Source organism: Ovis canadensis, chromosome 5, assembly GCF_042477335.2.
Source record: "Ovis canadensis isolate MfBH-ARS-UI-01 breed Bighorn chromosome 5, ARS-UI_OviCan_v2, whole genome shotgun sequence".
NCBI lineage: Eukaryota > Metazoa > Chordata > Mammalia > Artiodactyla > Bovidae > Ovis > Ovis canadensis.
The window spans coordinates 24,466,709-24,494,684 of NC_091249.1; the positions used below are offsets into that span (position 1 = coordinate 24,466,709).

General features: G+C 55.2%; 2 protein-coding genes across 8 annotated transcripts; one reads left to right on the plus strand and one right to left on the minus strand.

Annotated features, from left to right (window-relative positions):
- DDX39A (DExD-box helicase 39A) lies at positions 1-8,664 on the plus strand. 2 transcript variants are annotated; one of them, XM_069589211.1, is made up of 11 exons: positions 1-256; positions 4,205-4,413; positions 4,544-4,671; positions 5,831-5,923; positions 6,285-6,468; positions 7,113-7,231; positions 7,561-7,692; positions 7,788-7,897; positions 7,998-8,142; positions 8,253-8,400; positions 8,511-8,664. In XM_069589211.1, exons 2-11 carry the CDS (start codon positions 4,206-4,208, stop codon positions 8,525-8,527), a joined length of 1,284 nt encoding a protein of 427 aa, XP_069445312.1. In that variant the 5' UTR covers positions 1-256; position 4,205; the 3' UTR covers positions 8,528-8,664. The 2 variants fall into 2 exon arrangements, with proteins under 2 accessions (XP_069445312.1, XP_069445311.1); XM_069589210.1 differs by having other exon boundaries at positions 5-256; positions 4,202-4,413.
- Positions 5,082-27,081, minus strand: ADGRE5 (adhesion G protein-coupled receptor E5). Of its 6 annotated transcripts, XR_011256946.1 has the most exons (21): positions 26,500-27,058; positions 22,065-22,115; positions 21,726-21,845; positions 21,024-21,179; positions 17,641-17,772; positions 16,954-17,100; positions 15,966-16,112; positions 15,832-15,878; positions 15,623-15,700; positions 13,419-13,596; positions 13,226-13,333; positions 12,611-12,825; positions 11,910-12,092; positions 10,735-10,926; positions 10,294-10,520; positions 10,125-10,191; positions 9,897-9,988; positions 9,642-9,810; positions 9,451-9,555; positions 8,973-9,361; positions 5,082-5,604 (listed from the first exon to the last, which is right to left on the minus strand). XR_011256946.1 is itself a non-coding variant. In XM_069589207.1 (20 exons), the coding sequence occupies exons 1-20, from the start codon at positions 26,537-26,539 to the stop codon at positions 9,332-9,334; spliced, it is 2,484 nt and encodes an 827-aa protein (XP_069445308.1). In that variant the 5' UTR covers positions 26,540-27,081; the 3' UTR covers positions 8,635-9,331. The 6 variants fall into 6 exon arrangements, 3 of the variants coding, with proteins under 3 accessions (XP_069445308.1, XP_069445309.1, XP_069445310.1); XR_011256948.1 differs by lacking the exon at positions 17,641-17,772; XM_069589207.1 differs by lacking the exon at positions 5,082-5,604 and having other exon boundaries at positions 8,635-9,361; positions 26,500-27,081.
- Between the last annotated feature and the right edge of the window lie 895 nt (positions 27,082-27,976).

Here is a 27,976-nt window from a genome sequence, read left to right on the forward strand (position 1 = left end):
GCCTACTTTTTGATTGACCAATGAATCGGAGGTATGAGGCACGCCCTTTTCCCCCCTCGACCAATAGCCTCCAGACGCCTTCCGCAGAATCCAATCATCGCTTCCGCCTCTCTTGAATGAAAAGCGAGCGGTCCAGTGAGCTGAGCCGCAGTCGGACCCAGGAGGCAGGAAGCGCAACAGCGCGTGTCGGGGCGCGAGAACGGTAACCGGAGCCGGGTGCTCTCTTCGCAGCACGGGGAAGCGAACGAGGAATCAGGTGAGCGGCTGGCCCAGGCGCGGGGCCGCGGTGCGGAGACGTCGGATCGGCGGGCGAGCGGGAGATAGGAGACGCCAGGAGTTGAGGGAAGGAGACCGGGCGCGAGACAAGGGGAGGCGGGGCGGTTGGGGTGGCCGGAGCGCGCGTTGGCGGCCGTTGGGCGTTAGGGCGCATGCGCGAGGGGCAGACCGGCCGTTGGCGCGCGGGTACGGGTCCGCTTCCGGGAGGGGCTGTCATGGCCGCCTGCAGGCTAAACCCCACCTTGGGGCAGAGTCTGCCTGTTCTTGGAAGCCCGAGACGATTTGGGGAGGGGTCAGGAGGCGACGCGGGGGTCTGGGGCCGCGGAGCGCGAAGCCGGAGCTGGTAGACGTGGCGATCTTCAAGATCGAAAGACTCTTCCTCCGTTCTTGCTTTGCGTTTCGGGGGAGTGGATTCGTGGTTCCAGAGATGTAGGGCAAAAAGTGATGTTCCAGTAAGGAACAAAGTCTTAAATGAAAATTCTCTTGGGGGGCACTTCAGGGTGACAAGGGTACGCGAAAGGCTCTGAGTTGTTACTTAGTCGTCTGTCAGCTTTCAAGTTGATCAGCTCTTGGGGCCTCTGCCACCTTTTCTGGGTGGAGCAAACAGCGCCAAATCCTGTCCTGATCTAATTTGTTTTGATTTTTAGGTTCTGTCTAGCCAGTCCCTAGAAATTTTTGTGTGTCAAGCTTAGTCTGTCATTAAATTTGTCTCCCCATTAAAACAAAAAGAGTTTCTTCGAACTCTTCTCTTATTTTTTGGAATGCTCATCTCTTTCCGGATTTTAAGCCCAGAGTAGACGACGCTGCGTCTTTAATGTCGAAGGCTCCCCCAGGGGTTGGTCTTTCCCTGTAGGGTGATCCAACCTCTTTTCCCTCTCTAACAATGCTCCCACCGTGGTTAACCCTCTTTGATTTGGTGTCTGGTTTTCCCTGCTGCTGGTCCCTTAACTTACTCCATCTTCTCTGGAGTAACTTGGTCTTGAGCAAATCCTGATTGAGTCACAACTGAAAACCTAATCAGCGATTTCTTATTGTTCAGCGAATTAAGTATGAATGCTCTGGGCCTAACCAGCTTGGTTTTCTGCCTCTTGCTTCAAGCAGCCAGTTCTTTCCAACCCCTGAAAGGGTTTAGACTAGTGGTTTCTGGACCGCCGTTTGCTGGTGCCTTTTCTTCTCTTTGATGCTTGAAGTGAGCGTTCCTGTTTTCACCAGTAGGAATCCTCAGTACTTGTATCGGATTGCCTCTTTCAAGAATCCCATAAGGATACTTGCTTAGCCCCTAAACTCTGCCTTGAGGCCCCGATTCTGATTCCATTCATTCAGCCATTTGCTCTTGAGTGCTTACTTGTTATGTACTAGGTGCTGTTCTGGGTGCTGGGCTGGCGTGACTGGAGGGGGTGTTTTTTAAGTTGGACCCAACTTTGGAATATGCCATTTTGGAACAACAGAACAACTTCCCTGATGTTCAGTGGGTAAAGAATCTGCCTGCATTGCAGGAGACATAGAGATGGGGGCTTGATCCATGGGTCAGGAACATCCCCTGGAGGAGAAAATGGCAACCCACTCCAGTATTTTTGCCTGAAAAATCCTAAGAACAGAGGAGCCTGGTGGGCCACAGTCCATGGTGTCAATAAGAGTTGGAGACGACAGAGTGACTAAACACAATGGAAAACGCCTTTTTGAAACAACAGAGGTCTGAAAAAAGTGGGAAAAGCAAGTTGAAAGGTGCTGAGGCATGTTTGAGGCTCAGCAGCAAGGCCTGTGTGTAAGGGTGACGGGGGCGACAAACTGAGTATAGAGGGGGTCAGGTTGTGGGCTTGATAGGCTGTGGTGAAGACTCTGTTGTACTCTGAACACAGTGGGATCCTGTGGAGGGCGTTGAGCAGAGGAGCGGCTTTCTCTGACTTAGCTTTTTTAGGCTCCCTCCAGCAGCTGAGGGGCATTGAGGGGGGAGTGGGAGATGGAAAGCAAGGAGCCCAACAAGGTGGCTTTTGGCATAATCCAGGCAAGAGGTGACAGTGCCTAAGTGGCTATCAGCTGACAATGGCTAAAACGAACTGAAGTATTCCAGTAAAAAGGAATATTCATCAGGCACAAAAAGGAATGGTGTACTGATACATGGCCACACTGTAGAGGAACCTTGAAAAATTATGTGAGTAACAGAAGTCAGACTGTCACATGTTGTATAATTCCATTATATGAAATGTTCCAGGTAGGCAGATTCACAAAAAAGATTAGTGGTTGCCAAAGTAAGTTGGGGGGGCACAGGATGGTAGCCTAAGGATTCAGTCTTACTGACATGAGGAAATGTATGCTAAAGATGATTGTGCAGCAGTTGAAAGTATTTACGACTGCACAAGAAACCAATAAAATGTGCCTTTTCAACAGTGCCTTGTATGGCATGTGAATGTCTCCATAAAGCTGCTCTATAAAAAGAAAGGTGATGGTGGCCTGAGAGCCAGTGACGTAGCAGGGGTGAGAAGTGGCCTGATTGACCTGCTTGGCTTTATTGGCTGTGGGACAGGAAAAGAGAAAAGAGAACAGTTCAGAGAACGGAGTTGCCTTTTCTCAGATGCGGGTTGAGGGGAGAGGTTGTCCATAGAAAGGCCGCAAGGAGGTAGTTAAGGCCCTGGGGCTGCATACTCACAGAGGATGAGTGGCAAAAGGGCCACAAATTGGGCCTGGGACCATCAAGATCCATCTTAGGAAGAGGGACTCTTTTTAGCACTTCCACCCCTTCACTGGGCTTCCCTGAGGGCTGAATGGTAAAGAACCCACCTCCCAATGCGGGAGATGTGGGTTCAGTCCCCGGGTCGGGAAGATCCCCTGGAGGAGGGCATGGCAACCCACTCTAGTATTCTTGCCTGGAAAATCCCATGGACAGAGAAACCTGGCCAGCTAGAGTTCATGTGGTTACAAAGAGAAACGACTTAGCAACTAAATGACAGCAACAACCACCCCCTTGACTGGAGGCTGGGGTGCAACAGGGAGGACAAAAGTATCCTCATGTTTGGGACCCTTGTAGCCTGCACCCACTAGGTGCTCTGTGTGTCTGAATTAAATGAAGCCAGGAAGTGATCGCACTTTGTATTAATTCTTTTTACCATCTTGGCTGTATTCTTACTGGCTCCAGGCCCAATGGGAGGTCTTTTCATGAGAGCACTTAATTATTCCCTTGTGCAAACCACAAATAGCAGGAGCAGCTGGGGCTGGGTAGACACTGGCGAGCTCACAAGCTCCCATCTCTCCAGCATCCTGGCAGTTGCATCTCCAGGCTCAGGGTGGGGTCCTTGGGGAGTGAAGGGGGAGGGGAGTCCTTGAGACTAGGTGGTCTGAGGCTATTCAGTAGAGCTGAGACCTTGAAGCTGAGAAGGAGGCATTTATTTGTTCAGAGACCAGAAGTAATGCAGCAGAGTCATGCCTGTGGGGCTGGGTGACCTGAGTGGGGGTTAGGGGCTCAGTGAGTATCAGCAGCCAAATGAGGCTGGGGTGGCATGGAATGGGGTGGGCAGGGGCCAGTGAGGGAGGTTGCAAGTGGAAAGGAATTGGGGTTTCACTTGATACACCTGTGGTTGTGTCCTGAAGGGTCCCAGGGAGAGGTGAGGCAGCTCAGTGGAGGGTGGTGGAGAGGTGGGCACAACAGTTGGAAGCTGGGAAGTGCCACATAGCTGGAGTAGTGGGACCTGCTGTTGGAGTCAGTGGCGGAGGTGAGTTAGAGAGAGATGGGAGAATGAGGTCCGGTCTTGGCTTCAGTGGCCAGGCGGCCAGACCTGACCCCAGGACCTCACCCGCCTCAGACTTGTGTCAGCAGCTCGCAGCTTCTGTGCAGCCGGCTCCCTCTTCCCCCTCACTCTGGGAATTTTCCTGCCTGCGTCAGTCACCGTTGTTGCTTCTCTGAGCCCTGTTCCCCCTCTTCTGTTCTCAGTAGCATGGCGGAACAGGATGTGGAAAACGAGCTTCTGGATTATGAGGAAGATGAAGAGCCCCAGGCACCTCCAGAGAGCGCTCCACCTCCCCCCAAGAAAGACGTTAAGGGTTCCTATGTTTCCATCCACAGCTCTGGCTTCCGGGACTTTCTGTTGAAGCCAGAGCTCCTGAGGGCCATAGTGGACTGTGGCTTTGAGCATCCATCAGAGGGTACGCATCCCTGGGTCCTCCCTTCCTCGGCTCTCCTCTCACTACTTCGGCGTGGTCCCCTCAGGTGAGGGGCCTGCACGGAGAGAGTGTCCGTCTGGTTTCTGATAGCTCATGTGCTCTCTTCCCTCAGTCCAGCACGAGTGTATTCCGCAAGCCATCCTGGGCATGGACATCTTGTGCCAGGCCAAATCAGGGATGGGCAAGACAGCGGTTTTTGTGTTGGCCACTCTGCAGCAGATTGAGCCCGTCAACGGACAGGTGGGTGGACACCCTCCCTGCTAGGCCCCAGCTTCCTGATGCAGCAGGAATCATGGGTTCTCTTGTTAAAAATCCTTGTTCCTACCTCCTCTTTGTGGACTTTTAAAATTAAGTACGGTACTTAGTTCTACTGGAATAGGAGATGGCAACCCACTCTAGTATTCTTGCTTGGAAAATCTCATGAACAGAGGAACCTCATAGGCTATAGCCCATGGCGTCGCAAAGAGTCAGATGCAAGTGAGCAACTTAGCACACACACACTTAGTTGTTAACCAGTATCACCCCAAAAATGACAAGCCAAGAGGAAAAACTGAGACATGCCTGGTCTGACCACCCGGCAAGATGGCTGTTGCTTCCACATGCGCTTTTCTGGATCGTGCACATACAGGAAGGTGTTCTTACACTGAACACGGTTTTGTTACTGCTTTTATTGCCGACAGGACACAGTTGTCTTCTCATGCTTGAATGTTGTAGTTCACTATTTTGAGGGGGTAATTGAGGTGCGTGCAGGTGTTCTGTTCCTGACATGCTGGGGCACACCTCCCTGGGTGGTATGGGTGCCTGCACCCTTGTTACTGACCTTAGGGTGGGTGGTCTCGGAGGGCAGGGTTTCATGGGACGCTGTGGTGTGGTCTCAGTCCTTGGCAGTGTGGGCCAGGAAGGTGTGGTAGCCTCCCCCTGGTGGCCATAGGCCAGCCACGGGGCAGGCTCGGGAAGCTGTTAGCATGAGCTGTTAGCTAGGTGTCTCCCTGGCCTAGGGGGACACATCTGAGTAGCTATAAGGAGATGTAGGGAGGGCTTTCCTGGTGGCTCCAGTGCAGGAGATGCAGGTTCAGTCCCTGGGTTAGGAAGATCCCTTAGAGGAGGAAATGGCAACCATGGACAGAGGAGCCTGATGGGCTACAGTCCATTGGGTCGAAGAGTCAGATGTGACTGAGGGAGTAAACAAAAACAACAAACAGTAAGTCTTATCACCTGCTAGGGAAAAAAATATGATACAGGGAGTGAGCAGCAGCTGATAGACTGGGAGAAGATGGGGCCATGTGGACTGGACCTTCCAGTGGCCCAAAGGGGTGGGGGCTGCCAGGGGACCAGCACCAGGGTGGGCTCTGGCCAGGGGAGGACTTCGGACATTGCCTTGAGGGTCTCTGCCCCACAGGTGACGGTCCTGGTGATGTGCCACACTCGAGAGCTGGCCTTCCAGATCAGCAAGGAGTATGAGCGCTTCTCCAAATACATGCCCAGCGTCAAGGTGAGTCCCCAGGCCGAGTGAGGCGTCACGTGGCCCTCTGTAGCCTTGCTGGCCACGGTGCTGGCCCAGCCGGCATTAACCAGGCTTGGCTGCAGCGGCTGCCTTTGAGGTCTGTGGTGGTTTACGCTCCTTAAAAGCCTGATGAATTATGAATGGCCCCCAGAGGCCTGTGCCAGTCTCAGTCCTGGGGCTGCTTTTCAGTGGAGCTGGGGCCAGGCTCAGGCCTCTCCTGTACCCAGGCACCAGGTCTGGGGTGTCGGTGGGGGCTTCTCAGGGTTGTGAACTGAGTGGCCGCAGTCACAAGAGTTGGGTGTGAGCTTTCGGCCACTAGATGGTTGACAGCAGCTTTCCGCCCGCATAGGTGTCTGTGTTCTTTGGGGGCCTGTCCATCAAGAAGGATGAGGAGGTGTTGAAGAGGAACTGTCCCCACGTGGTGGTGGGGACGCCGGGCCGGATCCTGGCACTTGTGCGCAATAGGAGCCTCAACCTGAAGAATGTGAAGCACTTCGTGTTGGATGAGTGCGACAAGATGCTGGAGCAGCTGGGTGAGTGTCTGCGCTGGGGCTGCGGGCTGTGGAGGCCCCTTGCAGCATCCCCCAGACTTCAGAGCCAGGCCCTGAGAGGGCAGGCCAGAGGTTTCCCCAGAGTGGGGTCGTGTGGGTGGCCGGCAGTCAGGTCTCCTGGAAACAGATTTGCGGGCAAATCCTGGCATTTGGCAGAGTGAACTGCGGCTTCTGAGCTAGATCTTGGAGTGGGACCACATGGCTCAAGATAAGCCGTGTCTGGGCACATATCCATGTTAGCCAAGGACCGTGGCCTTGCCGCCTGCACTCAGGGAGCCCTGACAGGGCTGGTGGGAACTGGGGCTTGTGCCTGGGAGGCGGCTGCAGCTCTCACTCCAGCGGCTGTCTCTGCCTCAGGCTCCCCACCCTGAAGCGTGGCTGGAGGCGCGCTGGCACGGCTGCTCCGCTCTGGCAGCGTGTAAGTGGATTGCCGCTCCTCCCGCGCCTGTGCTTATTACCCTAAGTCCAGACCCTCAGGCACCTGGGGTTCCCTCCTCCGGCCAGTCTGCGCTCACACCACCCTTGTCATGGGGCCAGCGGCTCCCTGGCACAGGTTGGGAGGGACTGGATCCGGTCTTGGGTGGGGGTCATGGTCTGGCAGGCGCTTACGCCCCATTTCTTGCCAGATATGCGGCGGGACGTGCAGGAAATCTTCCGCCTGACCCCCCACGAGAAGCAGTGCATGATGTTCAGCGCCACCTTGAGCAAGGAGATCCGACCTGTGTGCAGGAAGTTCATGCAAGATGTGAGTAATGGCGGAGAGCTCAGTGCGGTAGCTTCGGCCTCCGAGGGTGCAGGCTCTCGCCGCTCCCCAACATCCACGCTGCCCTCATGGCACAAGCATGCTGGAAGGCCGGCGGAGCCTCTTCCTCTCTTGTCAAACTGGGAGCTGAGAGCTTGGTCTACACCTGAACCAGGCCGAACCTTAGATCCAGCTATTGGGAGACAAGTATTGGGGGTACAGAGGCCTCTTGGAAGTATTGCAGCCACGGAGTCGCTTTTGGAAGGTTCTGGGCAGGCAGAAGGCCCAGAAGTAAGCCCCGCCTGGCTCTTCCTGCTCTCCTCCCTGCACAGCCCATGGAGGTGTTTGTGGACGACGAGACCAAGCTCACGCTGCACGGGCTACAGCAGTACTACGTGAAACTCAAGGACAGTGAGAAGAACCGCAAGCTCTTCGACCTCCTGGATGTGTTGGAGTTTAACCAGGTGATGCTTCTGCACGCCCGTGGCCTGTGCTGGGGTTCTCGGCCTGGGGGAGGGATTCTGGCCCTGACCCAGGTCTGCCCCTCCCTCCCTCGCAGGTTGTGATCTTTGTGAAGTCAGTGCAGCGCTGCATGGCCTTGGCCCAGCTCCTGGTGGAACAGAACTTCCCAGCTATTGCCATCCACAGGGGCATGGCTCAGGAGGAGCGGTGAGTGCGGGCCGCGCTCAGCCCCTGGCAGGCCCCGTGGAGGGGATGCTGCCCAGGGTCCCCGTATCTGATGGCCACCCCTTGTTCCTCTCGCACCTAGCCTGTCGCGCTATCAGCAGTTCAAGGACTTCCAGCGGCGGATCCTGGTGGCCACCAATCTGTTCGGCCGAGGGATGGACATTGAGCGCGTCAACATCGTCTTCAATTATGACATGCCTGAGGACTCGGACACCTACCTCCACCGTGTGAGTGGCCCCCGGGGTTGTCCCTTCCCTCCTGCCCCTTTCTCAGGGTTGGTGTTGGATGGGGACCTCTGTCTATTCTCAGCCTGACCCTTGCTCCTGTCTCCCTGCAGGTGGCCCGTGCGGGTCGCTTCGGTACCAAAGGCCTGGCCGTTACTTTCGTGTCTGACGAAAACGATGCCAAAATCCTCAATGATGTCCAGGACCGGTTTGAAGTGAACGTGGCAGAGCTTCCAGAAGAAATTGACATCTCCACATACAGTGAGTGGCTCAGACAGGGCTGGGGTGCCGGGGTGGGGGGACAGTGGTGGGGCCTGTCCTCACCGCCCCCTCCTCACGGGCTTCCCCCGCCCCCCGTGTGTGTCTCACAGTTGAGCAGAGCCGGTAGCCACATGCCCTGACGACCAGAGCCACTCAACTTCCCACGTGCTGCTGCTTCAAGTGCTCTTTCTAGGCAACACTGGGCCTTTCATTTTACTGTTTAAAAGCTGTAGATTTGTGCAAAAATACATTTTTATTATGGAAGTCTGGCTCCCACAGTGTGTGTTTTTGTCAGCTCACTGCATTTCATGGACACCAGGGGCCCATGGCCTGGTCAGTGAGCCTCTGGCCAGCAAGACATGCCCCCTTCTGTGTCAACATGAGATTTAATTCTTGAAGTGTCAACACTGAACGGTTTATACAGATTAAAAAAAAAAAACAATGTCCACAGCCTTCACATCAGTTTGAACCCTCTGCCCTGGGGCAGATGGGCCTTAGTACCATGAGCCTTGTTCGGCAAGGGGCTGAGAAGGGCTCTGCCCCTCTCCCACCCAGCCTCAGTCTTAGCTTACCCTAGAAGCAAAGTCCCAGCACCTTGGCCTCTTCTTCTGTAGCAAAGACAGATGACAGGAAAGGGCCGGGCTGGGCACGAGTCCTCATTCTTTCCGGGCCTGGTGTACTTGAGGGGGCTGCCCCTACCCTGGGTGCTGACCGGGGCGGAGCTGAGAGGCAGCAGAAGTAGGTCCGACCCGCCACCCTTGCTGGGTGTTCAGGGGTTCGGTACCAGACGGTGGCTGTCACCCTCCTCTCCGTGGTGCGTGCGGGGCCCGAGGCAGGAGGGAGCAGAGCAGAGAGGGAGGAGAGGAGGTCATCTGTGTGTGCAAAAGCTGCTGAGGCCACAGGAGCTGCTGGTTTGGCCAGAACTGCGTCTTCACATGCCAGACTCTGAGGGCCTGAGGGCCTGGAGAGAAAGGAGCGCCCTGTCAGAACGGAGCCCAGAGACCCGGGGGCCTTCTGTCCTGCACCCCCTACCCCAGGCTCAGCCCTTACCTGAGTCTGATTGTGGCTAGAGCCAGACGCAGAGGTGGTTGTGGCGAACTCGGAGTACCTGTTCCCAGCAACCATGCAGGCCCACTTGCGGTACTCCTCTCTCACCTGTGGGGCACAGGGGCCAGGTCAGGGGGGATGGGCCCCAGGACAGGAGGAGGGGCCCGGCCCCGCCCTCAGCCTGGCCTGCCCACCTTTTTGTTGAGGAGGCAGTACAGCACGAAGAGGAAGAAGCCCTGCAGGCAGTTGAGGATGCTGAAGATGTAGGACAGCACCCAGCTCTCTGGGTCGAAGAGGAGCAGGCCGAAGACCCAGGTGCAGCCCAACACGAAGAGCTGGGCGATGGCCGTGATGGTCAGCACCCTGCGGGGAGGCGGCCGGTTGCAGCTGGGGCCCCTCCTCACACACCCACCTCTTCTGTCGGCCCCCCTCCCTGCCTGTCTTCTCACCTGACTTTCTTTAATTTCTTTATGTCAGGGTTGATTTCAGAAAACTTCTGAGTGAGTTTCCAGACAGTAATCACAAAGATGATAGCATTGCCCTGGGCAGGAAGCAAAGAATTCAGATTAGGGGGTATCTTTGGAACTCGCAGGGAGAAAGCTGGTACAGGGGCTCAGTGTGGAGCTGAGTGCTTCAGATTTTCAGGGGTGTGGGGTGGGGCGAGGTGAGACAGTTACCAAAACGATGAAAGTCACAGGTCCCACAAAGCTCCAGAGGAAGCCACCCTCGAAATTCAACCAGCAGCTGGGCAAGAAGGGAGGGTCTGGTCAGCACCCAGTAAGTCCAGAGGGGAGCAACGGCTCCGTGCAACCCCCAAGCCCTGGCCTTCCCACCACCTCCGCTCACAATTTCTCGCGGCCATAGCCCTTGCTGTAGGCGCCTGCCGAGATGCCCACGATGATCAAGGGCACGCCGTAACCGATCAGGCAGAGCCAGAGCTTTCTCAGGCCTTGGCCCTGGAACACGCGCACCACGAGGAAGTAGAGCTCCACGCCCTCGAGGCTCATCCAGCAGAAGGCGGCCAGGAAGCAGTAGTGCAGCAGCACGGCCACCAGGCGGCAGCGCGTCCCCACCTGCGGGGCGAGGGCGGAGGGGCGGGGCGGTGACGTCAGTGGTGGGCGGGTCCGGGACTGGACGCAGAAGCAGGGAATGGGCAGGACCACATGCTTCCGCTGAGGGGAGGCCGACCGCCCCACCCAGCTGGAGTAGGCGGAGCTATCCCACTCCCGGCCCTCGCAGGTCTAGCGCCCAGGTGCGAGTGGGGCGCTCCACGGGGCGGGGCCTCACCTCACCGCCTTCGTTCTCGATGCCCGCCAGGAAGATGGCGGAGCCCACGAAGAGGCAGATGCAGAGGTGCAGGTGCACCGTGGTGCGCGAGCCCTGGATGGGCCGCACCAGCAGGAAGGTGAGGATGCACAGCAGCAGGCAGGCCAGCGACAGCGCCAGTCCCACCTTGGTGATCAAGGCCAGCTTCGGGTCCTAGATGCAGGACGGGCGGGCGGGACTCCATCAGCACCCTGAGGCCTTCCTGCCCTCCTTGTGGACCTCACCACCCACCCACACCCACCTGGGACCTGGCCTGCAGGACTCTGATCAGGTGGCTCATCTCCCTCCACCTCCACTACCATCAACATCTGAATAAACCTACCATATCTCTCACCCTATATACCACCAGCCCCGCACCCATGTGTGCAGCAGGCATCCCCAGTTCCTCTGGATGAGTGCCCCACTACACACCCAGACCTTAGACGATCCCCCGTGTATCCTCAATGGCTGCAACCTTCTTTCTCTACACTGATGAGCCCACCTCTCTGACCCTCATCTCCATCTCATCTCTTGCCCCTCCAACACCTCGCTGCAACTATGAGCTCATCAAAACCCACATTTGTGTCCTTCCTGGGCCTTGGGCCTGGACCACCAGCCTCCCCTACTCTGCCTGACCCATTCCAGGTATTCACATGGCCCAGTGTATCTATGGATCCCTCAGGAGCTTTTAGCAATATTTAACAACTTGATGGAGGTTCCCCAGTGGCTCAGTGGTAAAGAATCCACCTGCCAATCCACTAGGAGATGCTGATTTGATCTCTGGGTCAGGAACATCCCCCGGAAGAGGAAAAGGCAACCCACTCTAGTATTCTTGCCAGGAGAATCTCATGGAGAGAGGAGCCTGGCGGTCTACAGTCTGTGGGGTCATGAAAGAATTGGACACGACTTAATGACTAAACAACAACTTGCTGGGGGTGGGCCATCAGAGGGGCACTGGCTGAAGTAAGGCCCGTGGTGCCAGGCCACTCTCTCTAGTTGCTGAGTCATGTGGAGGTCTAGGGGTCCCAAGCAAGGGGCTGCATCTGGTCTGTGCAACCACGCGGAACCTTTTGGACCATTCCACTGAAACCAGCTGCCTGTCCCGCCTGAGCCAGCCGTGCCACAGTGGGTTTCTGAGGATGGCCCCGTCTGCTCACCTCCACGTCATAGTGGGCCATGAGGATGGCAAAGCTGCTTAGGTGGCTGCACTGGCAGGTGATGCTTCCGTTGCCGCTGCCCATCCTCCAGCAGCCCGAGGTGGCCCAGGACCCGTTCCCGTTGCCGTCATTCTTCCAGAAGGCACAGATCAGCTCCTGCCGTGGCTTGAGCTCAGGCTGTTCCTAGGGAGAGGTGGTCATAGAAGTTAGCCTGGAACCCTCTCGTGGGTACTGGGCTTGGGTGGACCCCAAAGAGGACTGTGTGTGCCAGGCCAGGGGACCTGGGAGTGAACTGGGGAGACAGAAATCCCTGTCCTTCTGGGCTGACATTCTAGTGGGGGAGACAGACAGAAAATAATACACCTAATAAATAAGTAAACTAGATAGTGTGTTAGCAGGTGCTGAATGCGAAAGAAAAGAGCAAAGGGGAAAGGTGGGGTGTGATTACAGATTGTAATTTAAACAAGCAGGTCCAGGAAGGCCTAGAAGAGTAGGGGACATGTGAACGAGTTGACAGGTTAAGGACTGAATCGTGGCGGAAAGGTGTCCCAGGCAGAGGGCACGTGTCAAGGCCCTGAGGCACGTGTAAGGAAGCAGCACAGTGCATGGGGGTGGGGGAACGGAAGCTGCTGAGAGACCACAGGGACCTTGGCTATGGGGTGAGCAGTGTGGCTGATTGCCCTCCCCACCCCAAGACTCACATGGAGGGTGAAGGCAAAGGAGACATTGGAGTCGAGTTTCTCAGTGTTGGGGTTGCTCAGAAAGACAGAGCTGACCGCTGAGAGAAGCGTGACCTTGGCACCTCGGACAGGACTCTCGTAGGTCTCTTTCAGCTTCTCCAAGTCCAGTTTCAAAGAGGCATTGGCCAGCAATTTTTTCATGTTCAGACTGGAGAGGATGCCCACCACGGAGGGGCCTAGGGGACAGACATGCTGGCTCCCTTCTGCTCTGCTTGCTTCTGTGCCCCATCCTTCCTCTGAAGATGTCTAATTCAAGCTTGCCCATCTGCCATGATGCCCAGAGTCCCGCCCCAAGGCTCGGCTTCCTGTGGCTGCATATTCTGAAGCTGTGTTGTTCAGTCCCTCAGGCATGTCCGACTCTGCGACCCCATGGACTGCAGCACGCCAGGCTTCCCCGTCCTTCACCATCTTCTGGAGCTTGCTCAAACTCACACCCATTGAGTCAGTGATGCCATCCAACCATCTCATCCTCTGTCGCCCCCTTTCCTCTTTCCCTCAATCTTTCCTGTATCCTAGCCATATCCTAGCTTCTCCCTCCCTTTCCCTGGAGTGCCCGCTCTGGGTGCCTGCCATTACCTGACTCCCCGGCTGCAGCTGCCACAGCCCAGTCCAGCAGTATCCGTGCATGGCTCTGGCCCACGGTGACGTTTCCTTTCCCCTGCTCCTGGACCACCAGGGACAGCTCTGAGAAGAGAGGGTACAGTGATCGGGGGCTCTGGGTGTGGGAGGGGGTCCTGGGGGGCTGGGGTGGAGCAGGACGTGGTCTCACCTGTGTCATCATCCGAACGGTAGGTGAAGGAGCCTTTAGGTATGGCTCTGGCCAGGGTCCTCAGGGTCTCTTCGAGGCCTGAGAGCAGGTGAGTGGCTGTGATGTGCCTGGAAGACTGACCCAGTGACTCCAGGTCTCCTGAGTTTTTCAACAGGTCATCCACTGACCCGACGAGGTCCTGAGGGTGACGAGTGACAGTTCCTGGGTTACTGCACCACAAGGGCTGCCTGACGGACCCTGGTTTCTCGCCTCCCCTCACTCCACCCCCACAACTGGAGAGCCCCCTGGGTGGCTTGGGGGACAGAACCAGGGGAATCATCAAGACACAGCAGTGGCCAGAAGATGAGTAAGGGGACTGAGCATGTGCCTGTGTGCACGTATTACAACAGCAACTGCGCTTAACAGTTATCACGCACTGGCTTTACGTCAGGCCCTGTTCTAAAGTCTGCGGCTTTTCTGGTGGCTCAGTGGTAAAGAACCCACGTGCCAATGCAGGAGACGCGGATTCAGTCCCTGGGTCAGGAAGATTCCCCCGAGAAGGCAATGGCTACCCGCTTCAGTATTCTTGCCTGGAGAATCCCACAGACAGAGGAGCCTGGCAGGCTACAGTCCATGGGGTCGCAAAGAGCTGGATATGACTGAGCATGCACGCAGGCACTTTCTAAGTCTGCAATGCCCGAAACAGTTGCCCTGAGCCCCAGATGTCACTTGAAATATGGCTCCACGTTGAAATGATAATAGTTTTAATCTATGGGGTTAAATGCAATTTTCACATTAATTTCACTTGTTTACTTCTTTTTTAAACAATGTTTTTTAATTGAAGGATAATTACTTTATAGAATTTTGTTGCTTTCTAGCAAACCTCAACATGAATCAGCCATAGGTATACATATATCCCCTCGCTTTTGAACCTCCCTATCTCCCTACACATCCCACCCCTCTAGGTTGATACAGAGCCCGTTTGAGTTTCTCTATGTCTGCTTCTCCATGGCTGCCCTACCGTTTTTCTAGATTCTGTATATGTTAATATACAATATGTATCTTTCTCTTTCTGACTTACTTTATTCTGTATAATAGGCTCTAGTTTCATCCACCTCATTAGAACTGACTCAAATGCGCTCCTTTTTATGGCTGAGTAATATTCCATTGTGCATATGTACCACAGCTTATCCATTCATCTGTCAATGGACGTCTAGGTTGCTTCCGTGTTCTAGCTATTGTAAACAGTGCTGCAGTGAGCAATGGGATACATGTGCCTTTTTCAGTTTTGGTTTCCTCAGGGTATACGCCTAGGGGTGGAATTGCTAGGTCATATGGTGGTTTTATTCCTAGTTTTTTAAGGAATCTCCATACCATCTTCCATAGTGGCTGTATCAATTTACATTCCCACCAAAAGTTGAAGAGGGTTCCCTTTTCTCCACACTCTCTCCAGCATTTATACTTCTACTCTTTAAATTTATTCTTTACCTTTATATTTTAAAAATGCAGCTACTGGAAAAATTCAAATGACATAAAGGGCTCACATATTTCTCTTTTAAAAAATTTATTATTATCATCTTTTTAGAGGCTCAATATTTCTACCAGGCCAAGCACATATGACATATAGTATTTATATTGTAAGCCAGGCACTTTTCTTTGAGACTCACTCCTATTAGTTCATTTAAACCTTTTCCCCAACTGGATGAAGCAGGTACAATTTATGAAGTGAGGCAACTGAGGCTCAGAGAGGGGGAGTCACTTGCCTGAGGTCACAAAGCAAGAACTGGCAGTGGGTGGGATGAGGGGTATTTGAACTCTGTGGCCTTGCTCCAAAGGTGAATTCTCAACTGCTGCATTCCACTGACATTATATTCCTCTCAAACGTGTGTGTGTGTGTGTCTCTGTGTGTGTGTGTGTGTGTGTGTGTGTGTATCGGTGTGTGTGTTTGGGCTTCCCTGGTGGATCAGTGGTAAAGAATCCACCTGCTAATGCAGAAGACACGGCTTGGGTCAGGAAGATCCCCTGGAGAAGGAAATGGCAACCCGTTCCAGTCTTCTTGCCTGGAGAATTCCACGGACAGAGGAGCCTAGAGGGACTGAGCAACTAAATAACAGCAATCTGTGACTTTTGTATACAGATGTATCCGTTTGACCAGAGGCCTCTGCTTGGGCATCTGCACTCACACTGAAACATCCTCCAGCCACCCCCCACTGTCCTGCCCTTACCTGCATGGATTTCTTGGCCGTGGCTGGTTTGAAGTCTCTGCTCATTTTCTGGACTCTTTCAAAGAAGGCAGAGAGTCTCTGGAGAGAGGGGAAAGGTGGGGAAGTCAGAGAGTTTCATCCTGGGTGGGGGAGCTTCGGGGAAAATGAGTGATCAGGGTGAGCTGGTTGGAGGGATTTTTTTGCTGCTGGTCCCCACTGGGTCCACTCACCTGGCTCTTGATTCCAGGGGGAGCCATCCAGGCAGGGAAGGAGATCTCTGCAGGGGACAGGACAGCAGTTCATTAGCTGTGGCAGTGTCTGTGTTTGCTGTGGGCGGGGCCTGGGGTCAGGGCAGGACAGGTACCTTCGCAGATGGTGATCATTTGCTTATCCTGGAATCCAGGTTTAGGCACCCAGCCTTGGTGGCAGTGGCACGTGTATGAACCCACAGTGTTAACACAGATGGTGGAGTTGTGACACCGATGCTCCCCGGAGCTGCACTCGTCCTTATCTGGGGACAAGAAGGAGGAGCTCAGGCTCTGCCCCAGCCTTGTGAGGCCCCTGTCTTCCTTGTGCCCCTCTTTTTCCCATATTAGTCCCCCAGGAGGTGACACCACCCGGTGTCCACACATCCTCGAGTGGCGAACACTAAGCTTATTTATGGGAAGTGTGCAGAGTTCTGACACACAGCAGATGAGCCCCGCACAGATAGGCAAGCTGTGAAAATACTGAAGTATCTTTTCTAGCGATTAGAAAAGACCCTGATGCAGCAAGAGGAGAAGGGGACGACAGAGGATGACATCACCTACTCAATGGACATGAGTTTGAGCAAACTCTGGGTGACAGTGAAGGACAGCCTGGGGTGCTGCAGTCCATGGGTTGGCAAAGAGTCCGACAGGACTTAGCAGCTGAACAACAGTTAGCTGCTGCCTAGAGTCCCTGGGAGCTTCCCCCTTCGTACCCCAGCTCCTTCTCCAGGACCCCCCAGATCTTACATTTAATTAACACATTAATCACATTTAATTAACAAGAATAAAAGCCTCGCATAGCAGGACACCTCCAGCATCCATTCTGTTTGGTTTGTGTGGGTGCCACTGAATATGTGATCAGATGTTTTGAGTGTAGGCTCCCAGGTAGCTCAGTGGTAAAGGCGCTGTCTGCCAGTGCAGGAGCCCCAGGAGATGTGGTTTAATCCCTGGGTCGGGAAGATCCCCTGGAAGAGCAAATGGTCGCTCACTACAGTATTCTTGCTGGGACAATACCATGGACTATAGTCCATGGGGTCACAGAGTCGGACAAGACGACTTGAGCATGCACGCACACTCCAAGAGTGTAGCATCTGAGCTCCGAACCTTCACAGACAGTGTTGTTTGGGCCGTTGGGGGATCCAGCAATAGGCTTCCAGCCGGGGCGGCAGCGGCACTCATAGCTGCCCACGGAGTTGAGGCAGTGGGTGGAGTTGTGGCATGGCTTTTTCCCCGAGGTGCATTCATTCACATCTGAGGACAAAGCCAGAGGGTCAGTGTCACCGCCACTTCCGCTTCTCACTGCCCAGTACCAAGGACCCCACTGTGACTGCACGTGCCAGCACCTGGTGACCTTCAACAGGACTCTTAAAACACCTGTAAGATGGGCATGGTAGGGGCCATGGTCCTCAGTTTATAGGCAGAAAAACTAGGAGTGAAACTGAGCCACAGGGGCTGGACTTCCAGACCAAGGGTTCTTGCCTCCGGGGCCCTGGACCAAGGTTCCCCTTCTAGGAACCGGAAGTGAGAGCTTCCTCTGCTCGAATGTGACAGATGCGGAAGGGGTGAGGTCTGGGAGATGTTCACAGAGCCAAGTTTGAGGCCCGAAGTCTCTGCTGTCTCCCTGGTCCGTGGTGGGACCATTCGGGGAGGCGATCCTCAGGCAGGGCCCTGGCAGACCCCTGTCATCACAGGAACCTGAGTCTCTTCTCTCTGCTGCTCGGGCTCCGGGAACTGCCTCGGCTCCTTCCCTCGCTCCAGGCCTGCCTCACCCTTTCTTGCCGAGGTCTCTACCTGTGCAATGTCTCGGGTCCTCTGGGTTGAACTCCAAGCCGGGTGGGCACTGGCAGGTGTAGTTGCCCTGGGTGTTGATGCAGATGCTGCGGCCTTTACAGACTCGGGGTCTGTGCTGACATTCGTCCACGTCTGCAAGGGGAAGAGAGCGTGATGGATACCTGCTGCTGTGGACAGCCTTCAGGCCTGGAGTTTGGCCACGTTTTCTGTTATGGAAGGATCCAGAAGGGCCCACTCTCTCTTCCCTGGTGAGTGGGGGCCTTTCCTCATTCACATGGAGGCATCCTATGGTGAGCATGGTGGCCCAGACGTTCTGTTGTCCAGATGTGGCCAGAAGTGGCCCAGTCCTCCCCGTCTGCCAGCTCTGGCTCCCTCAGCCTCCCTGGGAAGCTCCCAGCTTGGATAGGAACATAACAGCTGCCTGTGTCCCAGTCTGAGGATTTGGACGAAGGACTGGGTGGGCCTTCCTGGGAGCTGAGCGCAGCTACGTTCCCTCAGCAGGGCCCATCTTGGCTCCTAGTGATGGACTTTGTCCTGACTCCCCCAGGGCAAGTGCTGCCATCTGAGTTCTCCTTGGATCCTGCGGACTCCAGCAAGACAGCACTCTCCTGTCCTTGCTAACTCTGAGGCTCCAGCTCCATGAAGATGGACCAAGATCCACCCCTGAGTCAGGCAGCTCAAGGACAATGATTTGGGGCAGTGGCATGGAAAATGAGAATAACAGAAAAAGGTCAGGGACACCCAGGCAGTGGGCACCAGGCTGTGCTCAACAGTGGGGCTGATGTCTGGCCAGGCAGCTTTGGGGCTATGAAGGTACCTTTTACTGATTCCCATGAAGGCTTCCCACAGACTGACAGGAAGTGGTAAGAATCCATATCTGAGCGAAGTTCACAATGAGCAAAGGTTGGGTGGCTGAAGCAGGGAGCAGGTGCCCTTGGGTGAAGGGTGGCAGGTGTTTCTGCCCTCTTGGCACTTGGCCTCCCACTAGAGATGCAGGCCTGTGCATCCTGCTGGGTGGGGCTCAGCCTCCACTTCTGTCCCCACGTGGTCTGGGTCACTGTGGGGCCCGGACTGGTCTCCTCAGTAAAGGGTCAGGCCAGGGGCAGTGGTCTTCGACGACGTCTCATCATCTGGTCCAGATGGAAGCCTCTTTGTTCAACTGGCTCTTGCAGCAGGTTGGGGGTTGATGTCACCCTGGGACACCCCTGACACAACATCCTCCCAGGCCTTGGTCATCAGAACTGCCTCAGGTCTGTGAACTGGAATTACTGGGGAGGGTCAGGGTGGAGCCTTGGCTGGGGTGGGGAAATAGATGGAGGCTGAGAAGCTGAGATGTGGGGTCAGGGTGACAGAAGGCGTCTTCTCCAGGCAGGTTGCTGGGCCAGGGGCATGGCCAGCCAGGGACAATGGACTGCTCCTTGAATATCCTCCTTCAGTATTTCTAGACAGGTCCCTAGAGTCCACCACGACAGGTCTCTAGAGGCCCCAGTGGGGGTAGATCTCCTCCCAGCAGTCATTAACAATGGCAAGAGGACAGATATTGCTCTGGGACACGCGGTGCTGTGACCACAATGAGTACCTTGAATGTCACCCCTCCTTTGTTTTATGCAAATAAGATGCCACATGACAGTGGGGTGGATGTTCTGAACATTCAGAAGAGCCCCTCTGCAGAGGTTCTGAGCCTTCGGGTTCAGAGAGGGCTGGGAGACCAGGTAGATGCGCAGGACAGCCCTCTGATGCTGGAGAAACTGGGATGAAGAAGCCAGGGAGCAGCCCAGGTCTTCTGCCCATAGCAGACCCCATGGCCTGGACACGGATGGACACATGCTCAGGTGCAGCAAAGGCTGCAATGCTGAAACAGGGGTGCACAGACAGTCCAGCTGAGCCCGCCAGAGAGCTAGGTCTTCAGGCGGCAGGCCTTAGTCCCAGTCAGTAGGCTGCTCTCCGCCTGGCACCCTCCTTGAGCCCCTTGGAAGTCCCTCTCCCAACTCACTCTTGTTCATACATGTCTCTAGAGGAACTCGCAACAGTGGGTGGGCGGCACACCAGTCCAGGCATACTGAGCGGGATCCATGACCACCATGTATTGTTGTGCAGGCTGATCACTGCACAAGGGTATCCAGCCAAGGAGGCAGGTGAAAACCAGCTCACACTCCATTCCCCAAACACACGGTTCAGTGAGACGACAGGGAACTTTTCCCTATTCACGTGAAGGCTCTGGCCAGGCCACATGTTTCAAGCACAACATCCACCCACAGAGGACCCTGTGAACCAGCAGAGACCCCACAGATGCAGGACCCCTCTTTCCTCCCACCAGGGAAGCTCTGCTGCCCTCTATCTGCAGGGCAGGAGGGAAGGGGCTGGGACCAAGGTTGCAGGCTCTTTTCTGGGCAGCAGAGGGGGTCAAAGGACCCTCCTCAGAGTCCTCTGGATCCTGGGCTCAGCCCCCTTCTCACCTCCCACCTTCCCTCTCCTCCCCTCCCCATCCTCTGTATTCAGGTCTAACCATCTCCATGGAGCCCTCTCTGGAGTTCTGTCTGCCCACTGCTGGTCTCCTCTGCCCCTTCCCCTGCCTATCTTCTCCCACTGGAAAGGGGGCAAAGCCTAGTAATGTGTGGAGGCCAGGCTCATCCTGGGTCCCTGGTGAGGGAGTGGACAGGACAGCTGCTCCTGAGCACCCACCCTGGGGCACAGCCCCCAGGGATGCCCATCCTGGAGAGGGTGAGTTAGATCATGATGACCATAATTTAAAATGCCAACGGCCCTCACTGTTTTGTGCTTTGTTATTCTTATTATTATTATTTATACGCCAACAACTCTATGAGGTAAGCACCATTGTCACCCCCTTTTTACAGATGGGTAAACTGAGGGACAGAGCACTGAAATAACTTGTCCAAGATCACACAGTTAGTAGTAAAAGGCAAAGCTACTTTTGTTGTTATCTGAAAAAGACACTCTTTTTGTTTGTTTGTTTAAAGCATAAACTCACAATTATATTTCTCACATGTTAATGACTTTTTGTTTTTGGCTGAGCTGTGCAGCATGTGGGATCTTAGTTCCCTGGCCAAGGATTGAACCCATGTCCCGTGTATTGCAAGGTGGATTCTTAACCACTGGACCACCAGGGAGGTCCCAAACAGTGATTTCTGAATCAGTATCCTGGTTAGTGTCACACACAGAGAGATCAGGGGGCGAAGCCAGGACCTGGGTCCCTGCTTCATCATGCCACCCTGCCTCTCTGTGCAAGCGTCACAGGTATAGGTACACCTGTCCCAATGCAGACCTGGGTGCCACCCCTGAAACCAGGATGCTGCAGGAAGGGCTCAGCGTCTGAGGCCCCAGACCTCAAGGACGAGAGGCGGGAAACGCAGCCTCATTCTTACCTCGACATGTGTTCTCACTCTCATTCTGGAAGACCGCTGGCCCAGAAACAGGCTCATAGCCTGGGCTGCACATGCAGTAGTAGCCCCCTTCCGTGTTCTGGCAGTCTGCTGAGCTTCCGCAGTCCACCGGCGAGGGCGGGCCACACTCGTTGATGTCTGGAGCACAACAGGGCAAAGGGTCACCGCCCAGAGGCACGAGTTTGGTCAGTGCAGAGATCCCCAACCCCTACCTGACTCCCCAGCTTTGGGCCTGAAGTTTAATCACTATCTTTTTAGAAAGAATTAGACTCTCAGGCCATACTGCTGAGACTGGGCTGTGGCTGGAGCAAGCCATTCCTGAAGCTTGTGCAGTCAGCTCTGTTCTTCCTGGCCCTCTGGCTGTCATCCCGGATTTAGACACAGTGGCAAGTGCTGAACTGGGCTGTGGGTAGAAGCCCTGTGTCCCCCTCCTCAGTCCTGAAAGGACAAACTGAGGCACAGACTCCAGACTCCTGGAGACCCAGCTGCCCTCTCTCCAGGAAGCCATGCGTATTCACGTCTCATCTCTCCATCTTCATCTTTTCCTTTCTCTTTTTTTCTGTCCTTGATGTTGGACCTGAGGACAAAGGCTGAGGCCCCCAACCAACACCCATGTCCCCCAGAAACACTGGACTGTACCCCACAATCTCTGCATGTCACGCCATCACCCCCAAGCCGCTGTACCGTCACAACTCTCCAAGGGGTTGGTGAAGATCTCCCCAGAAAAAGAAATGAATCCTGGAGCGCAGCGGCAGGCAGTGCCATTGACACATGAGGAGTTCGGAGGGCACCACAGAGCACAGGCTGTGGGGATGGAGACCTTGGTCAGAAGGTGAGGGCTGAGCCAGGGGCTGGGGACAGGGACAGGATCAACTCCAGGAGACAGGGTGCTGGGGAGGCGTGACCCTGGCCTTCCCCCCTGTAACCGGTTTGTCTCCTGCTTGGGCTGAGGGGTGCGGGCGGAAGTCTAGGGCCTCTTCCCCAGGCTCCAGCTGTGGACCAAGTTGCTCCCAGCAGACTCACCCTTGCTGTTCTGGGATCCAACTTCCGACAGAGTCAGCAAGAAGCACAACACTGGAACAGAGAGGGCGGGGCGTCAGAGGGGCCACGGAGCAGGGAAGGGCAGATGCAGTCCCCAGAGTAATGCAAACGAGGAAGAGGGGGCTCTCAGCCCCTCCCAGGCTTGGGCTCTATCTCTGTCCGTTGCTCAAGGAGAAAGTGGGTACGTGGCATCTGCCTGTGAATGAACACCCACGGCCAGGGGATCTGCCACCTGTCACCTGGAGGTGGGTTTCAGAAACTGAGGGATGGCAAGCTTCCCTGGTGGCTCATGATAAAGAATCCACCTGCCAGTGCTGGAGACATGGGTTCAATCCCTGGTCTGGGAAGAGCCCACGTGCCACCACTACGGAAGGCCGAGGACCCTCGAGCCGGTGCTCCACAGCAAGAGAAGCCGCCACAGTGAGAAGCCCAGAAACCACAGCCAGAGAGCAGTTCCCATGAGCCATCACTAGGGAAAGCCTGTACCCAGCAACAGGCTAAGCACAGCCAGAGAGAAAGAAAGAAACTGAGGGATGAGGAAGAGTCCCAGGCACGAGGGGTCCCAGCTCCCGGGGACCTGTGTGGGCAGCAGCTCAGTAATCAGACTGGAGCCAGGCGGCCCCAGGTCTCATCCTGGACTGCGGTCAGGCAACCTCATCTCTCAGAGTCTCAGCTTCCCCTTCTGCGGAGTGGGGACGATGACAGGACCCATTTGCTAGAGTACTGTGAGAATTAAGCCTGCAAATATCGCCCGGTGCATCAGAGTGTACCATCATCAACGTTTCTTTTCTTTAAGCTATATTGGAGTATAGTTGATTTATAGCATTGGGTTAATTTCAGGTGAACAGCAAAGTGATTCGGTTATACGTGTACATATATTCATTCTTTTTTCAGATTCTTTTCCCATAGAGGTTATCACAGAATGTTGAGTAGAGTTCCCTGGGTAATGTTTCTTTATATAAGGAGGGGGCTGGATCAGGCAGTTTTCTCAGATTCCACCCCCAACCCTGAATTAAGATCCTCCAGCTCCCATACCCTTCCTCAGGGACACAGGTCCACCCACCCCACACCCGTGTCGGTCAGTCCTGACGGCTGTCTTGGGACCCAGTGGCGATATTTCACCTTGGGCTCCCCCTGCCCCGACCCCAGTGCACAGGAAGATGCTGTGGGTTCACACTGGGGATGTTGCTGGAAGGGGGTCCTCTCTGGCTGTGCTTACCACCCAGGGGCACCCCACTCTCAGGGCCTCTTCAAGTCATCAGGGCCTTCAGAGATGGGGATCTCCTTACAATTCCCCCAAAGAGAGAGAGACAAGAAGACATGGGGAGAAAATAGAGATGAGAGAGAGGGAGGAAGAGAGAGATGGAGACAGATGAGGAGAGACAGATGGAGAGAAAGACAAAGGCAGAAGTTCAGGCAGTGAGAGAGAGAGACGGCCAGTCCTAAAGGAAGTCAACCTTGCATACTCGTTGGAAGGACTGAAGCTGAAGCTCCAGTAACTTTGGCCACTTGAGGGGAAGAGCCGACTCATCGGAAAAGACCCTGATGCTGGGAAAGACTGAGTGCAGGAGAAGGGGGTGACGGAGGATGAGATGGTTAGATAGCATCACCAACTCAATGAATATGGATTTGAGCAAACTCCGGGAGACTGTGGAGGACAGAGGAGCCTGGCATGCTACAGTCCATGGGGTCGCAAAGCGTGGGACACGACTTAGTGGCTGTGCCACGAGAGAGAGACAGGCAGAGAAATAGGGAACTCAGCAAGAGAGAAACAGATTGGACAAAGAAACACAGAGATGTGGAGATTGAGAGCGAGACAGGCAAACAATTAGGAGGCGGGGAATGGAAACAAAGGGGGAGGGAGGAGGAGGACAGTGCAGCCGCAGGGGCAACCACGGAGGGCCTGGGGGAGGCACCCAGTCCCTGCCCACCTGGGAATGCTGTAGGAGGCAGCACAGACCCCAGCAATCCAGGGAGACCCAGAAGGGGGCAGTGGGCGGACAGATGGGGGCAGGAGGAAGGGCAGGAGTGAGTCACTTCCTGGGCCAAGGGAAAGCATGACTCACAGCTTGTCGCCCCTGGAGGGAGCTTCCAGGGGAATTCTGGGGTCTGTCATTGTGAGCACCGCTTGAAGGGCTGTGAGGGGTCAGCAGACCGGAGGGTCCCCTGGCCACTCAGTCCCTAAATCCAAACTTGATACCCTCAGGTTGGCGGTGGGCATAGAGTCCCTCCCAGAAGCCCTCTCAGCAAGGGTAAACCGAGGTTGGAATGCCCTTCCCCTTCCTCGTTTGAGGATTTCTCTCGTCCTCCTCTCTGGTCACAGGGCTTGGCTAGCTCCCCCCCTCAGCTGGGACTCAGTTCCTCTTTGCAGGACAGCCCCAAAATTACTGCCGCCCCCCCCACCCCACCCCACCACCGCAGCGAGATGCAGCCTGGGCTGATTCGTCCCCATTTCCCAACTTCCTGCTCACAACTGCCTTGTTTGTGTCCATTCTGCAGATGGAATTGAGGCCTGGAGCCCAGAAAAGGCTCAGGAAGAATCTGGTGAACAGAGGAGCTTGGGAAAGTTGGAACTGGGGCTTCCCTGGTGGTTCAGTGATAAAGAAGACACCCGCCAGCGCAGGAGACATGGTTTTGATCCCCGAACTGGGAAGATCCCACACGACGAGGAGCAACTAAGTGCACCACAATGACTGAGCTTGTGCCCTAGAGCCCGGGAGGCACCATTACTGAGCCCGCGTGCCTCTAAGAGCGGCCACTGCAACGAGAAGCCCGTGCACCGCGAAGAGACAGTAGCCTCGCTGACAGCGACTAGAGAAAAGTCCTCGCGGCAATGAGGACCCAGCAGAGCCAAAAACAAATAAAAAACAAACAGTGACAACACTGAAAAAGGTGGAATGGGGTCGGGCTTCCCAGACCCCATTTCCCAGCGTGGCTGTGGGACAGCTCTTCTGAGCCCCGTGCCCTCCGCCAGGGCGGGGTTGGGCTCTGCTCCCCCACCACAGAGGCTCCCAGGCCATGATTTCTCCATCTGGGTCCTTGGAAGTCACCCAAACAGGAGCTGGGAGAGGAGCTGCTGGTCATCTGCGCCCAGTCCCATCTGGTTCGCATTCCCTCTGGCGAGCCCTGAGGGGTTAGATTCCTGGGGTGGGGGCAAGGCGGGCATCCTCTTTTTCTCCTCCTCCTCAGACCCTCCAGTCTCCCCCAAGACCCGCCAGTGAAATAATAGCGTGCGTATGCTCAGTTGCTTCAGCTGTGTCTGACTCTTTTCAACCCTTATGGACTGTAGCCCACCGGGCTCCTCTGTCCATGGGATTCTCCAGGCAAGAGTACTGGAGTAGGTTGCCATGCCCTCCTGCAGGGAATCTTCCTGACCCAGGGATCCAACCCATGTCTCCTGCATCGCAGGTGGATTCTTTACCGCTGAGCCAATAAAAATATTGTTTACTTAATTCTTCCTGTGAACCAGGAATAGTTTGCTTTGGAACTCACTTAACACAGCCCAATAAGGTGAAGATCGGTCTTACTCCATTTTACAGATGTGCAAAGTGAGGCTCAGAGGCAGTGAGATTCAGCTCCAGTGACACACCGCTCCCCCCCTCCATCAGGTGTGACCCACACAGACTCCTCTTTCTAGCTTCCCTGCCTGGGAGCCACTGAGCTTATGCCTGCCAACCTGGGCCAGCACGGGGAATTCCGTCCCAGGGCGACCTGGGAAGCCCTGGTTGGTACCCCAAGCGCCATTTCTTCATTCTCTTTGTTGTTTGGTTGCTTAGGCAACCAGCTGCCCAGATAACCGTTAGAGCCACCCTGGGTGGGGCGGGAAGGGAGGCCCTGGGGAAGTCACAGCAAAAGTTCAAACCTGCCACCAGCGCCGGTAAAATCTTTTCCACCCACCTGCAGCTGAATCCCAGCTGGATCCGGGGGAGCAAGAATGAGGGTCTCTGGGGCTGATTTTGCCACTGAGACAGTGTGGGACATGTTGGGGGTACCCTCACCTGGCACTGAAGAGGTCCCGCCCCCCAGTCCTCTAGCCCCCCAGCATCTCCCTACAACCCGTGTTAAGAGCTGCCACCTGTGTGTGTGTGAGAGAGAGAGAGAGAGAGACAGAGAGGGTCTCAGCACTCCCTTTTTGCCCCTCCTCCTTTCCCAAACCTGTCTCCCACTTTGGGAGCAGTTCAGAGGGCTCAGGGATTTCTCTGGGAGACAGGGACAGGCTCTAGAAAATGCCGGAGGATCCTGCCACGGTGTGGGGGTGCCTGGCCCCTGGCCCCAGGCCCCCTCAGCACCCGCCCCCACGCCCCCTTCCAGGCTGGCCCCAGAACTGCCAGCTGCACCTCGCATTTCTCCAGGGAAAAGAGGGTGCGGGGGCTCCCTGGCCGCTTGCCCTCACCCCTCAGGGCCCCAGAGCGCTCACCGTGAAAGAGAAGAAAGAGGCCACCGTGGGGGCCTCCCATGGTCCGAGCTGCCGCAGGGGAAGCAGAAGATGGGGCAGGGCTGTTTCTGTCGCCGAGCTGGGCAGCTGTGCAAGCTTTCCCAAGGCCCGCCTGGCCTTTATAAAGGGGGGGCGGGGGAGCAGCCGCGAGCCCAGGGCCCTCCCCGGAACTGGCGGGGCAGCTGGAAGCCAACAGGAAAGTGGAGCGAAAACACAGACCCAGGGGCGCCGCACGCGCGCGCGCGCGCACACACACACATTAAGGTACAACCTGCCCTTTGGGTGTCTGCACTTTCTGGCCCCTGTGTAAAACGGCTGGCGGATCCCAGGGGCTAGAGGACGGGGAGGAGTCTTGCCAGGACCTGCTTGCCCTGTCTGGCCGCAGGCGTGTAGGCTGGGGAGGGGCCGCGCTCAGAAATGACTCGGGGCTCCCACGTAGCGGGGACCACCCTGTATTGGCTGCCTTGTCTTGCTGAATCTCCAGCGCCAGTTTCTGCGCTAACAGGAACTTCCTCCTTTGTTTTCCAGATGAGGAAACTGAGGCCCAGAGAGGCCAGAGTCCGCAAGAGAGCTGTGCGGGGGGTGGGGCATTTTAAAGGGGCCCTTCGTGGAAGCCAGGCTGGCTGGCGCCAAGAAAGCGGAACTGCGGGGCCCCAGGGCCTTGGAGGTCCGAGGTTCAGGAGCTGGCCTTTTCTGGGCCAGCGTTTCACCTGGTGGGAAACATATTTCAGGGATTCATGGACACTGCGTTAATCAACAGAGAAATCACATCATAGGAGAGTTGTTTCCTTTTCTAATTAGTCATGTGACTGACTTGTCTCTGAAACAATCTCATCATTTAAAAGAAACAAAAAACCACACTATTATTTGTAAAGCACTTAATCTGAGCAAGGCCAGATTCACCTAGAGAAAGTGAAAGTGTAGTCGCTCAGTTGTGTAGCTACAGCCCGCCAGGCTCCTCTGTCCCTGGAATTCTCCAGGCAAGAATACTGGAGTGCCCATTCCCTTCTCCAGGGGATCTTCCTGACCCAGGGATTGAACCCAGGTCTCCTGCATTGCAGGAAGGTTCGTTACTATCTGAGACATCATGGAAGCCCTTTAGTAGATTCAACTAGAGTTATCTATCTATTTTAATTCACTGACTCCTCAAAATACCTTTGAGGCAGATGTTGCTATGATTCCCATTTTGCAGAAGGGGAAAGTTGAGGCACAGTTCACAAGTAGCTAAAGGGAGATCCACAGGCAGGCAGCAGGGTCCCCAAGTGTCTGCAAGGAGCCCAAGCTCCAGCAGCAAGTCTCAGTTGGGTGCTAATGTGTCTTTAACACCCTGGTAGCCCTGAAGTTTTTCCAGCTAGAATCCATAGCTTTATGTTCCTTGTGTTATTATGTATTTGTTAAGCTTACAGACTATCTGAGGCAATGAGAAGGGTTTTTTAATTAGGACATCAAAATAAAGATT

Excerpts from the sequence above, each read along its gene's own strand:
- DDX39A (XM_069589211.1), top strand. The coding sequence starts at position 4,206 with ATGGCGGAACAGGATGTGGAAAACGAGCTTCTGGATTATGAGGAAGAT. Across the intron at positions 6,469-7,112 it reads CAAGATGCTGGAGCAGCTGG|ATATGCGGCGGGACGTGCAG; the intron begins GTGAGTGTCTGC and ends ATTTCTTGCCAG. Across the intron at positions 8,143-8,252 it reads CGGACACCTACCTCCACCGT|GTGGCCCGTGCGGGTCGCTT; the intron begins GTGAGTGGCCCC and ends GTCTCCCTGCAG.
- ADGRE5 (XM_069589207.1), bottom strand. The coding sequence starts at position 26,539 with ATGGGAGGCCCCCACGGTGGCCTCTTTCTTCTCTTTCACG. Across the intron at positions 13,597-15,622 it reads CGGCCAAGAAATCCATGCAG|GACCTCGTCGGGTCAGTGGA; the intron begins GTAAGGGCAGGA and ends CGTCACCCTCAG. Across the intron at positions 9,556-9,641 it reads ACTGCCTCCTCAACAAAAAG|GTGAGAGAGGAGTACCGCAA; the intron begins GTGGGCAGGCCA and ends TGTGCCCCACAG.